The 15624-nt window shown below is 41.5% G+C and overlaps 1 protein-coding gene across 1 annotated transcript; it reads left to right on the top strand.

Annotated features, from left to right (window-relative positions):
• Positions 1-349: 349 nt before the first annotated feature.
• Positions 350-14732, top strand: ALDOB (aldolase, fructose-bisphosphate B). The gene is given in 9 exon segments (NM_001133694.1): positions 350-414; positions 5218-5339; positions 6140-6351; positions 7594-7648; positions 8475-8635; positions 9480-9563; positions 10490-10664; positions 11075-11274; positions 14209-14732. Coding segments are annotated over 8 exon segments (1095 nt in total). The 5' UTR covers positions 350-414; positions 5218-5227; the 3' UTR covers positions 14305-14732.
• Positions 14733-15624: the final 892 nt, after the last annotated feature.

The raw sequence follows: 15624 nt of genomic DNA, 5'->3' as shown, positions 1-15624 counted from the left end.
ACACTAACATTCTTCCTAGTATCATTTAATGGACCCTAGAGCTCCGTCATTGACTAGCAGTACGACTTAGGGGAACCTCCTTATCTTCCTTGCCTTGGTTTCCTCATCTGTAAAGTGGAGGGTCTGGATTAGGAACTCCACGGTCTAAAGACATTCCTTGCAGCTTTAACATTCTATGAGCATAAGGAGTATATGGGCATGATTTTAAGGACTGGTTGTTTGTGAGCCAATCAGAGGTGTTGAATAAACACCTCCCTACTAGGTTAAGTTAGAAAGGGGAGGGCAAACGTTGGAAAAAAAAAAACATGATGAGAAGTCTATAAAAATTGTGTGCTGCCAAAGATCTGTCTTATTTGGCAGCTGCTGCCTCACCCACAGCTTTTGATATCTAGGAGGACTCTTCTCTCCCAAACTGTAAGTAAAAAAGCTTCCTTTGTATACCTGGACAGCACCAGTGAATAAGGGGTTAATAATAGTACTAAGCTTATAGAAGGGAAGATTGGTTTGCCTTTGTTTTCAGGAAAAACTTGATGGTGGCTGAAAACATGATGGCTCTGCTTGGAGGGAAATGCTTGTTTTCCTCTCTCTAAGTATAAATGCTCATTCACACCTTTCCTGGCTTCTTGAGAGGTGGCAAAACGCCCAAGATTTATTGCCAGTTACATGTGTTACCTGAATGAGGCCCTTGTGAGCCTCTGATCTAGGAAAAACAACTTGAACACTCCTATCATTAGGTTCTAATCAGTTTTTGAGATTCCTGTTCATTTCAACTCTCAACTCTCTTTTCATAACTACTTATTTTAGTGATTTATTTACATATCTACTGCCTTATGTCATTTTCTACATTCTCTTCCCACACCTACTGGTACTGACACTGAAGTTTCTTTGTCACAGAAACAAACCCTTGGAGTGTTTTGCCCTTTGCCTTCACCCACTGCTCAAATGAGGAAATGCAACAGGGTTGGAAACTTCACAGAGCATAGTCGTCATTTGATTATGAATTTCCAAACCCTTCATGTTTGACACTTTCTAGAACATTTCCTGCTGGCCCCAGACACTGTGAAGACCCTACAGCTTAAGATAGTAGGAATCAAAATGTTGTGTATTTTGATACATTTGCTCTACATCTGAAAAATAGGCATTGTGAGAATATGTTGCCTTTTTAAAAAGTAACTTCTCTTTAAATAGTTACCTAGGGCTCCATTAGACAATTTGGATGCACCAGAGCTTGAACTCTGCTGCCCTGCTATTCATCACTTTAGCTAAGGCACATCTGGGTAGCACCCAGGCCCAGGTTAGAGCCAGAGATACTGGGGCAGGGAATGGGGAAATGCTGAATATCTAAGAGGTCCTTTGGCTTCAGTCCAAGTTTAGAGGAAAGAGCACCATTCAGGACTCGTTCTGGGCTGCTCCGCGTGTGTTAAAGGGCACTGGAAATCAGGCTGTCCTAGGGCTGCCCTAGAACATCCCGCTGCACTTGTCACTGGGACATTGGGGTGGATAATGAAGCTATGGGCATCTTTAAGCATCATATACAAAAGTGCTACATGCAGTGCCTAGAAATCATGGGCTTTCAATAAATAAGCCTCCTCATATTTGCCTTAAAAATCCATTTGTCTTGTACATAGAGAAGCAAATGAACTTTCTGCTGCCTTCTATTTCTCCAGGAATTAAATATCCATGTTACAAATAATTATGTTTTCACAGAACGTCTTCAAGGAAGGCAGAAAGAACCATACCATAGGATTCTACCTGCTATTTTGCTGAAGGATTAGAAATAGAATTCTAAGTCATAAGCCAATAGGACGTAACTTGCAATCCTAGAACATCACAACTTAGAAGGCACATCAGACATAGTGTCTCTGGCTTTAGTTTCCTCATCTCTAAAGTGACAGGGTTGACGCAAGTATCTCTGAGGTCATTTGTAGCTCTGTTTTTCTGTGGTTACCTTCTGTTGTTAATACAACTTTCCTCCAGATTTATATACATATTATTTGTTACACATATGTAATAAAGTGTGTGATAAAGAATGTATAAAATGAAATGTGGCCGGATGCAGTGGCTCACGCCTGTAATCCCAGCACTTTGTGAGGCCAAGGTGGGAGGATCGCACGAACTCAGGAGTTCAAGACAAGCCTGGGCAACATAGCAAGACTTTGTTTATGCCAAAAAAAAAAAAAAAAAATAGCTGGGCATGGTGGCAAGCGCCTGTAGTTTCAGCTGCTTGGTGTCTGAGGTGGGAAGATCACTTGAGCCCAGGAGGACGAGGCTTCAGTGAGTCATGATTGTGCCAATGCACTCCAGGCTAGGCAACAGAGCAAGACCCTGTCTCAGAAAACAAAAAAGAAAGAAAGAAAAAGAAAAGGAATGTGAGAATCTCTCCACCCTACCCCATTCTTCAGAGGTAACTCCAGAGTTGTTACTCTTTGTTTATATAGACACACAAACAGTATGGGTATATATCATTTTTTAATTAAAAAATAGGAGGACAGTATATATTGCATACTTCTCTGAAACTTGTTTTTCATTTAATAATATAATGTGAAAAACTTTCCATCACACTGAAAAAAGTTGGCTTGAGATCTGAGAGAGCAGAGGCTTAGGAGTACAGAAATCGTTCTTTCTCATTACCCATCCCAGGTTGGCCTCCTCTCTCCCTGTGGTGAACATTGGCCTGTGACCCTGTTTTATGATTAACAGAGAGGTGACATTTGTGCTAACGTGGTACAGACCTTTAATCCTGCTGTAGAAGTTTAACTCCCTGTAAACAGTATTAGTTTGAATTGACCTTTTCACTGTTATTCTGGTTGAGTCAGCATACCCAGATTGAAGAAAATAGTTTAGAAATAGGCAGTAAACAGAAAAATGGAGGTCCCTTAGGTGATTTTTTTCATTAAAAAAAGAGAATTAGTAATACATTGCATTTTATAGTGCTTTGTAAAGCATCCTTATGTTTATCATGCAATTTAACAAATATATTTTGAGCAACTACAATGAGTAGGGTGCTCACAGATGGCATTTGAGTTACCTGGCAAAGAGACAACCAGAACAGTTATTATCACCATTTAATCCATAGTAAACTGAGACTCAGGAAGCTGCCTGACTTGCCTGACGTTCTAGCTAGATTAGGCAGAGCTGGTTCTTAAATCTAGGTCTGTCTGATCTACCAGCAGCAAACCTCTACATAAATATGTCAGATGTTTATGAATAAGTAATGTCCATGGTGTAATCACCCACAGCCTAAGGTACTCTGGGGTGTCATCAAGGACATTAGGAGTCATCCAAAGGCCATTTTTTTTCATCAAGCTCACTCTTTCCCTTGAATGGAAAGGAGTACTGCCACTTATCTCAACTTGATGCCTTATTAGCTATTTGTCCTTGGATAAATAATTTACACTCTCTTATATTCTTTCCTAATCTATTAAATGGGAGGGAAAAAGAGCCCAACTACCTTCTGGGATTATTTTGAAGAAAAATTATATAGTGCATATAAAGCCATTAGCAGAGTGCTTGACAATACATGATCACTTGTTGTTATTATTATTATTGGGCTAATTTTCCCTTTTGTTTCATTAAAAAAAATCTTTCTTTTTTGGTAATTGTCAACCCCTTTGTGCAAATGCCTAAACTGAGAGAGAAAGTTTGCACCTTGCTCTGAAGATCACCCCCAGGTTGGCTTTTTTCAGCATGATGATCTGGAGGCCAGGTCCAAAGCTAAAAATCTTTGACTCCAACATTATAGCTAATATATAAACAGGGCAAACATGCTCTGCTGGTGGCTGGGACATAATGGGCCTTGGAAGGTCATCTTCTCTAGAAATTGTTGCCCACTAGCTTGTCCTATTACCCCAGTAACAGCATTGCAGTTTCATTCTTGTGGGTTAAGACAAGAACCTCTGTTGAAATGGAGAGGCAACAATGAGGTCATCAGTTATACCTTCTCATGAATTAGCTCAGTGGCCACTGACTTTTTATATCAAGGGACAGAGCACTGACAGCCTATCCTGAAGGGATGCAGAAAATGTGGAGAAATATATTTGTTATGAGGATAGGACTGGATAGGGACTCTGCTTCATCCTAGCTGGGACCTTGAACAAGTCAGTTAGCTTCTCTACGTCTTAGCTTGCTCATTAATTAATGAAGATAATACCTGCTATAATTACCTCATTGCCAGTGGATCAAATGAGACCTGAGGTGTCCCTGGGCTTCCAGGAAGTAATATGTAGACATGGAGCATCCACCCTGTGATGAGTGTATTGGAGGGAGAGAAGATTAGAGAAAGGAGGAGACCCCGGCATTGGATAGGAAGCTACCCAAGATAATCTTCATTACCGTTTTTTCTTTGGTAGCCCAACCTATGCAAAAAGGACTCTTTTAACACCCAAAGTGAGGGCTCTTTGAGCTTGCATTTTCAAGATTAACTCAAAGTGGCAGCCGAACAGGGGCAACAATCTTCTTCAGATCACCACCACTGTGGAGGCTGCTTGGTTAGGGGGTCTTCAAGCCAGAGTCTCCCCTTGCTAAAGCAGTGAAGCTGGAGCAGGGACTGCCATACAACTTTAGCATCCTCATAGGCAGTGAGAAACCCGAGCCCAGAGGCACTTAGGAAACATCCTCTCTGGTCGGCCCCAAGTGGTTTCATAGAGGGTTGAATATAAGGAAAAGGAAACTTGCACCCAACCCTCTGTAGCCCGAGGTCAAATGGAAGTTAGCTTTAAGACTATGTATAGATTTCTCCTTTCAAGTTTGTTGCCTGGAGAATAATCTGTTGGAACTACAGACTAACAGAGAAAAGTGGAGGATAACTGCAGAGATCAAGAGCGTCATTGTCCTGGCCTCAAGCCATTAAGGAAATCCAGTGGCACCAGGAGTCCACAGAATAGAGAGACAGTCTATTACTGCAGTCCCCTCTATTAGTCATATTTTAGTGGGTCACTAATTAGCTGGTTCAGTGTTTTGATTAGTGATTCCAAAGGTCTGCTGGAAAGCATTCTGTCTAGGATCACCACGAACATTCAGTAACCCACCTTCATTCATTGCAGCTAATTGCAACTAATAAATGATGGGGGAAAAACATACCTCATTTGTTTATCCACCTGTGGAAATGGGTCAGAGGTGTCACAGAGGTCTGCACAGCATGTCTGCACCCTGTCTTGATCATGCATCCATCTGAGCCACCCATGGTTCTGTGCACAACTCTCGCACACTCTTTTCCAGACCTGTCACCATGGCCCACCGATTTCCAGCCCTCACCCAGGAGCAGAAGAAGGAGCTCTCAGAAATTGCCCAGAGCATTGTTGCCAATGGAAAGGGGATCCTGGCTGCAGATGAATCTGTAGGTGAGTGTGAAAAGCAGTCCCATCATATAACAACATATTATTTTTTCTACACTTAGCAAAAACAACTTGATAATCATATTCTTTATGGAAGTAAAGGTTTATGTACACAGGAGTGGGAGCAGAAGACTCAGTAAGCATAGAGCTTTTGAGTCCTGTAAGTAGTAGGCACATTACTGAAAGCCAAGGAAAGAGGCTCAAGCCCTTCATTTAAGCCAGGGGTCATTTGAATCCAGCCTTGTAGTAAGGCCAGAAACTTAGTAACTAGCATAAGGTCAGATACACAGGCATCTGCTACTAGTGAGAAGTCAGTTTAAATTCAGTTGAGTCAGGAAGGGCAGGAAAGTATCTGCATCTGGAATAGGACAGGGCTTATGGATGGGAGAACCTCAGGATGACACAAGGGAGAGCTGTGGCAGAGTTGCACAGCCTGCCATAAAATGACAGAACCCTGAGAATCAAGAGCATGCCCCATCCCTCCTTCTGCATGTATATCCAGCGAGACTGAGGACTGGATCAGGGAGGCTAGAGAGGGCTGAGGGCCTTCCATATCCACCTGGACCTGATGGTGGCTTCCACCCCGACCTCTACATGCCCAGCCCACACACTCCCTAACCATCCACCTGATAGCAACCAAGGTCTTCTCCCTGGAACACAAAAAATTGAGGCAGGAGCTTTGACTATCTGAAAAAGAAAGGGAGTCTCGCTTTCCACCGTGGTGAGGGTCTCTGAGATGATGTGAAGAAGGGTGACGGGAAAGCCCTGGCTTGCTCCTTATGCTGCCCTTGGCCCTCCCACCATAGGTACCATGGGGAACCGCCTGCAGAGGATCAAGGTAGAAAACACTGAAGAGAACCGTCGGCAGTTCCGAGAAATCCTCTTCTCTGTGGACAGTTCCATCAACCAGAGCATCGGGGGTGTGATCCTTTTCCACGAGACCCTCTACCAGAAGGACAGCCAGGGAAAGCTGTTCAGAAACATCCTCAAGGAAAAGGGGATCGTGGTGGGAATCAAGGTGAACACCTCCATTCACACCTCACCTCTGCTTTGTCCTAGGCAAACTCCAAGCACACTGGCAAGGACAGGGCCAACACTCTGAACATTCTCCTCATCATATTTCTCTTCTCACCCTTTTCCATCGTCATCTTCCCACAGAGAACAAGATCCTCTTCTAGAGTTTTCCTCCAGTGCCCTCTTCTTTCACTCAAATTTTCTACACGTTCTTAATCTCTTTGCATCTCAATCTCATTTCTTAAAATGGGAATCTACCTCATGATGTTCTTACAGGGATGAAATGACTAAAAGTTTCTAGGCTGGATGTGGTTGCTTACTGCTGTAATCCCAGCACTTTGGAAGGCAGAGGCAAGAGGATCACTTGAGCTCAGGAGTTTGAGACCAAACTGAGCAACACAGTGAGACCTTGTCTCTACTAAAAATCAAAAAAAATTAGCCAGGTGTGTTGGTGCATGCCTGTAGTCCCAGCTACTCAGCAGGCTGAGGTGGAAAGATTGATCACCTGAGCCCTAGAGGTCGAAGCTGGAGTGAGCTATGGTCATACCACTGCACTCCAGCCTGGATGACCCTGTCTCAAAAAAAAAGAGTGAGACCCTGTCAAAAAAAAAAAGAAAGAAAGAAAAAAGAAAAGAAAAAGTTTATATTGCGTAATTATTCAGTTAATGGTAACTATTATAATTATTGAAGCATTTACTATTCTATCTTATAACTAGGTCTTCCAATAGTGCATAAACTTCTCAAAAGTGAAAACTAGTATCCATTGAATAAGAGTTTTTACCATTCCAAGCATTCATTTAATTCTCATAACCTCTGGTAGTAGACTCAATTATTACCCTTATTTAGAGATGAAGTGAGAAAACTGAACTACGAAGAGTAACATAACTTGCCAACACAGCGAGGCAAGGTCAGAGCCAGTTTAGACTAATTCTCGAGCTCGTGACTTTTGCCTTTGCTATGTAGAGAGTAGAGGTTGTATCCTTAATTCTCTTTACCTCTTGTACTAACACAATACCTGGTGTGTGCAGGTACTCAATAAATGTTAGGGTAGACACTCTCACAGTGTACCTTCCAGGTAACTTCCCTTCTGCTATGGACTGAACTGGGTCCCTCGCACTAATACACTTTATTAATTCAACTCCTTGATCTGTAAAAGATGCAAACTGTTAGTTAGTTCAAGAGTTCTGCTTGTGTTTTCCTGACATCTGACACCTGTTAATTATTTGTTAATTATTTGTATCCACAGTTAGACCAAGGAGGTGCTCCTCTTGCAGGAACAAACAAAGAAACCACCATTCAAGGTAAGGATATTGCCCACTGAGATGAATCATGCCAGTATAAGCTAGAAACGAAGGCAAGTAAAGAAGGAAGCAAGGGAAAACAAAACACAACTATTACACTGGTCTTAGAGCCGCACATACCTGGTTTTCAATACCAGCTCCTCCATTTAACAACTGTGACCTTGGGCCAGTCATTGAAATATTGTAAGCCTCAGTTCTCCTATCTCAAAATGGAGATTTCTCGAAATGTTGTGGGGATTAACTTAGACAATGTACATAAGGTGCTTACCACAGTACCTTGGACAAAGCAGATTAAACTCTGCACCTGGAAGTACTATTTTTAGAAAAAAATTAGTAGCAGTAGAGTGGAAAGTCCCCACACTTTGAGGTCAGACACACCTGGGTTTGAATCCTGGTTCTATTACATGCTACCTAGATAATTTTGCAAGGTACTTCTGCCCAAGTAGACAAGCATTAACTCACAACATTGGGTTAGCTAAGCAGAATTTGAATCCCAGCTCTGTCACTCTTGAGCAATTCAAACTTGGTAAAGTAGCTTAACCATTAGGAGCCTCAGTTTCCACATTTGTAAAATGAGTATTATATTAAGTATTGGTTTCTTCTATTCTATATATGGAGTAGATAGTATGTATGTCAAAACACTATTTATTAAATCTAGGTCTTCTTGTTCAGTGTTGTGATTAATGCTGATATGCTTGGCTGTTTTCAATCCTCAAGCTCAGTGGATTGAAAGCTAAGCAAAGGGAGAACTCCTTCCCTTTATTAGAAGCCCTATGGATTAGGTACAAAGGTACAAAGAAGCCTTTCTCTCTTTTGTGACTTGCAGGGCTTGATGGCCTCTCAGAGCGCTGTGCTCAGTACAAGAAAGATGGTGTTGACTTTGGGAAGTGGCGTGCCGTGCTGAGGATTGCTGACCAGTGTCCATCCAGCCTCGCTATCCAGGAAAACGCCAACGCCCTGGCTCGCTATGCCAGCATCTGTCAGCAGGTGCTCTGCCTTCCCCTTGGGCTGAAAAAGAGTAGGCTAGAGCTTTCTTCAGAGCTTTTCTTTTCAATTATACCATAACTACAAATGGACCTCCTTTTCCCACACCAGTATATCCTAGTGGCATTTTTCACAACTTTTGCTATAGCCAACTATGGTGGGGAAAAATATTTGGTCCCACAAGCCAGTAGGAGTCCAACTAAGCTATGAGTTCAAAGGATAATGCCATCAACTGCTGCCCTCTGTCAAAGCTCCATAATTTGTCTTATAAGTGATCGGGCTTTTGAGGCCAGGGAACTTGGTTGTCTATACTCCGTAACATCCAAGACATGATCCTCTTAGATTCCTAGCTGAAGAGTGACAGCTCTGACCGAGTTCCAATCCAAATAACTCCTTGGAGGATGTGACCAGATGCTAAAGTTTCCAACACATACTAAAATGTCTCTGGGTCCCAGTTAAGTTTGATTTTCTTCTGTGAGTACTATGTTGGGGTTACTAGAGTTGTGGACAGCTGGAGATTCCCAATTAGAACTCTAAACACTTCTTGAATTTCTTCATTAACCCAACTTAGAGACATCTTTCTTAATGATTTATGCTTAGATGCCCTAAAAAGACAGTAGCTAGGTTCTGTGGCAGCTAGAATAATCTCTAGAAAGAAATACAGTAATTATGGGTTTGTATTTATTTTTTACCTCATTCTGAAAAATTCTACTGCCTTTAAGTCATCTATGTAGTATTTCTCCATAATGGCTTCAATTTATACCAATTGCAACTGTTGAATCTCCTCTTAAGGAAAGGATAACAGTGAGCACAGCTTCACTTTTGCTTCCTTGATTTTCCTTTTTAGAATGGACTGGTACCTATTGTTGAACCAGAGGTAATTCCTGATGGAGACCATGACCTGGAACACTGCCAGTATGTTACTGAGAAGGTAAGTTTTAAATATGAAGGCCCCAATTCTAGTTGAAAAATCTTAGTTTTAGGTAACAGCTGTTACTTAACATATAATAGCTGTTATATCTGAAGTAGCCTTTAGGATGGATAGCATTGAGAAGGTAGGGAGGTGCTCATCAGCCCTTCACCTTTTTGGCACATGGTATGCTCCATATAGAAAAAGCACAGGAGTTGCAGTACCAAGACTTGGGTCGGAGAATCCGCTTTTCCACTTGTGGGATCTTGGGCAAGTCATATTATCACTTTTGACTTCAATTCAATTACATGTACACAAAGAAATTTTAAAATAAGACATGTGGCTCAAATGAGAAGATGTAATTAGAAAGTACTTTATTCCATCTGACTTTCTAAATTAGCCACAGTAGATCTGAAAGAGGGTGGTTCTATTCATACACTGTGAGAAAGTAGGGGAGTCATAATGTCACCTGACCTTAGTTTCTCTACTTGGAAAATTATGTGGACTGAAATGCAATCTAAAAGCACTTCCACCTCTAAAATGTATGCTTCTATGACTACTCAGCTTCTGTAAACATGGACAGTGGAGGCCTGTTTAGATGACCCCAAATAGCTAAAGCAATGCAGTCTCAATAAGGAATGACATTGACCAAGCGAGTAACGGAAAGAAAGGAATGAAGGGCTTCTAGGAAGCAGAGCCATGCCTGTCACTCATGCAGTGAATGAGAAGCTAGATTATGGGTGATGAAGACAGGCCAGTTTGGTTGTGTTCAGTGGCTATGGATTGCAACACATTGGTCTAATGAGGCCTGGAGGTTCGTTCAGAAGCTTTTGCCAAGCGACAGATGAGAATTCCTTCATCCTGCCTCCCTGCAGTGTAAATGTGCCAAGGTCAGTGACTCTATGACTAGCTTTGAGTTTCACCTGGTGGGACCTCTTGTCCTTCAGGTCCTGGCTGCTGTCTACAAGGCCCTGAATGACCATCATGTTTACCTGGAGGGCACCCTGCTAAAGCCCAACATGGTGACTGCTGGACATGCCTGCACCAAGAAGTATACTCCAGAACAAGTGGCTATGGCCACTGTAACAGCTCTCCACCGTACTGTTCCTGCAGCTGTTCCTGGTAAGGCCTTCTTTCTTCTCTAACTCAAGGTCTTAGCCCTCATTCTTTGAAGAGCCACAGGCTTTGTGTTTGTCCAGAAATCTGCTTCTATTCATGAAACAAACTTCTGTTATCTCACAGGCAGCCAGCACTTCTCCTCCCACTTCAGAATACCAAGCATCCCAAGTCTGCCCAAATGCCCACAATCCATGTATTTCTTCAACATTTCACTGCCTTCCTTATGTATTTAAAGCACCTATCTCTAGCCCAAGTAGCTTCAGCAAAAGCAAACTGATTTCTCAGTTTGCTTTAAGGCAAATTAAGCAGAGAAAAGACAGAGCCATTACTTTTCTGGTAGGTTCATTGCTTGCTTTCTCAAGCAGGGTACATAAGGTGAGACTAATAGAGTGAAATGGCTTCTCTCCTACCAGGCATCTGCTTTTTGTCTGGTGGCATGAGTGAAGAGGATGCCACTCTCAACCTCAATGCTATCAACCTTTGCCCTCTACCAAAGCCCTGGAAACTAAGTTTCTCTTATGGACGGGCCCTGCAGGCCAGTGCACTGGCTGCCTGGGGTGGCAAGGCTGCAAACAAGGAGGCAACCCAGGAGGCTTTTATGAAGCGGGCCGTGGTAAGATGCTGCCACCTCTTATCTACTTGATGATGTTCACATTTGGGGCTTGACTTTCCAACACGGAGAAGCATTGTTTTCTTTGGGCCAAGAAGGTATCTACAGATAGTGTCTATTAGGCATTTGAAAATGTGGCAGTAGAGGTCAGTATGAGGATTGAGGCTAGAGAGAATTTTGAATTATCCACACTAGGAGTATAGTTGATGACAGGAGACTGAAGGACAATTTCAACAGAAACACATCAGAGGGAAGGAGATAAGAGGACCAAGAACTGAACCTAGGATACTTCTTATTTTGGGAAGATGAAGAAGAGAAGCAACCAAGAAAAGTAGCAATTATATTGCCGGGTGAACCAAGCATTCTGAGAATAAAGAGTGAAGAATTTTTTTCTTTCATGTTTATTTGTTTGTTTGTTTGTTTTGAGATGGAGTGTTACTCTGTCACCCAGGCTGGAGTACAGTGGCACAATCTCGGCTCACTGCAACTTCCACCTCCTGGATTCAAGCAATTCTTCTGCCTCAGCCTCCCAAGTAGCTGGGACTAGAGGCATGCGCCACCATACCTGGCTAATTTCTGTATTTTTTAGTAAAGACGGGGTTTCACCATGTTGGCCAGGCTGGTCTCAAACCCCTGACCTCAGGTGATCTGCCCACCTCAACCTCCCAAAGTGCTGGGATTACAGACATGAGCCATCACACCTAGCCAAGTAAACAATTTCAAAGGGCCAATAATAACATGCTATAGAGAGATTCAAAACAAAGGCCAAGAAAAGACACTGAGATTGGCGTTTAGGAGCATATCAGTGACCCTCACTGAAACAGTTTCAATAAAGAGGAAAGGAAAGGTGCCCATTCAAGAAGTTTTTCAGAAAAAGACCCAGAAAGGTTGCCAGGAGAAATGGGGACCAACAAAGTTTTTATTCAAATAATAACCAAAATTTTTAAAATACCCTTTATGAGCCAAGAACTGGGGTGAACAAATGAGACATAGCCATGTCCTCCAGGAAGCTTGGAGTTTAGCCAAATAGGAGAGAGCTTGGCATGTTTAAATGTAAAGAAAGAGGAGCCAGAGGAGACAGTAAAGATGGGAGAGTGGGGATAATTGAGTGAAGAAGAACTTAGAGGAGCAGGACTGCATGAGACTCAATATTAACCATAGGTGGCACAGCTGGTGTAAGACAAAAAGGAGGGAAGAGGCAGAAAAGAGAACACGGTTGGAATCAGCTCTATATAAGTCAAGAGATGTAGCAGTTGATGACTGATTACAGTTGAGGGTATCTGCTGAGAATGATGAAGAAATGGAAATTTCAATACTGACAGTCGGAAAGGGTAGAAAAGCAGTTAAAGGAACTTGCTAGGAAATTGATCGGACATTATGGCCAGACATAGCCAAGCATCAGGTAAGGTGCAGCTGAAATAAGAGTGAGTGTGTGGTAGCTTCATTCCTGAGTTTTCCTAACAGCTGTCTAAAGCATGCAGGAAGATTCAGAACGCAAAATAGCGGGGTAGAAGAGTGAAAGTTTAATAGGAAGATAGAAGAGTGACAAATTTTAGCAATAGCCTCTGTTAGCTTGCTGACCATAGAGGAAGCTAGGCAAGGAATCAAGAGTAGTCAGAAGTGTGGTGATGAGGCCCTAAAGGGAAGGAAGGCCCCAGGGAAGCTAAATCATCATCTCACAGGCATAAGAGAGGTATGAGATTTTCAAAGTAGTGCTTTACCTTGACTGTGGAAAGCAGGGTGCAGCAGTGCTGCTGCTGCGTGGCTGATGGACTGAGGAGACCTAGCTCACGTGATGGAGGGATTGTGAAAGCGCAGGTCATAAGGGACATCCACACAGAAGAAGGGAAGCTGAGTTTATCATCAAGGATGGTGCTTCCCAAGCTCCAGTGTGGATCTGAATCACCTGAAGGACTTGGTTTTGTTGTTGTGATCTTTTATATTTATACATAATAATTGTATAGATTTGTAGGGTATCTGTGATTTTTTATATATGCATATAATGTATAATGATCAAATCAGGATAATTAGGGTATTCACTCCAAATATTTATTATTTCTTTGGGTTTGGAACATTCCAAATCTTCTCTTCCAGCTATTTTAAAATATGTAATAAATCATTGTTAACTATAATCACCTTACTGTTCTATCGAACACTAGAACTTATTCCTTCTGTCTAACTGTATTTTTGTACCCATTACCAACCTCTTTTCATTTCCCCTACCCCCACTTGAAGCACTTGTTAAAAATGCAGATTATGGGTCTCACCCACTGAGTTTCTAATTCAGTAGGTCTGGGGTAAGGCCAGGGAATTTCTATTTCTAACATGTTCCTAAGGGATGCTGGTAGACCATGAAACACAGTTGGAGAACCACTGATGTAAAATGTAGAAATAAGTCCTGGAGAGAACAGACAATAGCAACACTGACTGGAAGAAGTGGTACCACTGAGTGACATTCAAATATTGTCATAAGTTTCATAATTCTGAATTTATCTTTAACTGGAATGTATACAGGAAAGCAAATGATACTATAACAACTAAATAAAAATTACATATTATTCTAGACCAATATAGGTAGAAAATGGAAATATTGTTTAAATAAACATGTTTTTCTTTTGGTATAGTGTACTATACTAGTGAGAAATTTCTCAACTTTAGTTTCCAGTACTGTTGCTGCAATATTGTTGGTACTGAACAGAGATTTCCCCAGTAACTGACACAAACCTCAAGCTTACCAAAGAAATGCTCAGAAAACTGGGATAAAAAGGGGAGACACTTTATAGAAGGGGATGGTATCAGCAGCAATATTCAGCAACATTGCTGTAAAAAGAAGAAAATCTGAGTGAAGGTTTGGCTGGTTTCCCATGAGAAGCAGACAGGGTCAAGGTGGGGTCACATTTACTCTAACCGGTCTCCTCTCTCATATTTGTCTTCTAGGCTAACCACCAGGCGGCCAAAGGACAGTACGTTCACACGGGTTCTTCTGGGGCTGCTTCCACCCAGTCACTCTTCACTGCCTGCTATACCTACTAGGGTCCAATGCCTGCCAGCCTAGCTCCAGTGCTTCTAGTAGGAGGGCTGAAAGGGAGCAACTTTTCCTCCAATCCCGGAAATTTGACACAATTAGATTTGAACTGCTGGAAATACAACACATGTTAAATCTTAAGTACAAGGGGGAAAAAATAAATCAGTTATTGAAACATAAAAATGAATACCAAGGACCTGATCAAATTTCACACAGCAGTTTCCTAGCAACACTTTCAGCTCCCCATGCTCCAGAATACCCACCCAAGAAAATAATAGGCTTTAAAACAATATCGGCTCCTCATCCAAAGAACAACTGCTGATTGAAACACCTCATTAGCTGAGTGTAGAGAAGTGCATCTTATGAAACAGTCTTAGCAGTGGTAGGTTGGGAAGGAGATAGCTGCAACCAAAAAAGAAATAAATATTCTATAAACCTTCGGCTGCTATTGGGTTTCACTTTTCTGCTCTTGTTGTCCAAAGACTCAGTATATTTCATTACTTTTGACTCTACTAGACATGACTGGGTTTCAACAGTAAAGGTCTTCAACTCTGGCTATTCATTGTAATCAAGCCGCAAAATTTTAAAAACTGAGATGCTCAGGCCACACCCTAGCTCAATTAAATCAGAAACCCTAGACCTGGGATCCTCTAACTATTAGATTTCTTAAAGCTCCCTCAGTGATTCCAATGTACAGTCAAGTTTGAGAACTACCAATCTAAATTTCAAGTTTGAGGGTATTTGAAAATTAAAGCCATTCACAATATGAAGCCAGCTAAAAATGTAGAATGATTTTGAGCAACTTGTGGAGTATAATAAGAGAATTAATGTGACTTCAATGCTTGGAGCATTCTTCTTCAAGTGGCCCAGGTTTGGTGAAACAGGACTACCTTGTCATCTGCACATCCAGGCACATTTCATAGTTTTGCGGTAAATAATATTCACATAATGATACTGTATTGACTTTCAATTTTCAGAATTAACCTATAGTTACAGCACTTAAGACAACCAGAGTTATAAAAGAGAATTTAAATATTGTAACTTTGGACAATATTAAAGTGTTGATTTAACTGACAGAAGCTGGGAAATATAAGGGGGAGGAGGAGTGGAGGAAAGCAAAGAAAGTGGAGTCAGGAATACTACTTAAAACTGATGGGTTAAGAAATAGTGCTTTAATTCTATTTAAGTAATAAAAGAAATGGATGTAAATCATAAAAATGTATATCTAAAATTAAAATATTGATGGTAGTATGCTAAATTTCTTACCTTGAATAATACAAAGACAAATGGTATTGTGTAGATTAACAAATGAAGAAACAGAGGCTTAA

The sequence above is a fragment of the Pongo abelii genome, chromosome 13 (genome assembly GCF_028885655.2).
Source record: "Pongo abelii isolate AG06213 chromosome 13, NHGRI_mPonAbe1-v2.0_pri, whole genome shotgun sequence".
NCBI lineage: Eukaryota > Metazoa > Chordata > Mammalia > Primates > Hominidae > Pongo > Pongo abelii.
The sequence above is the reverse complement of the archived record's forward strand: the minus strand, read 5'-3'. Positions and strand labels throughout refer to the sequence as shown.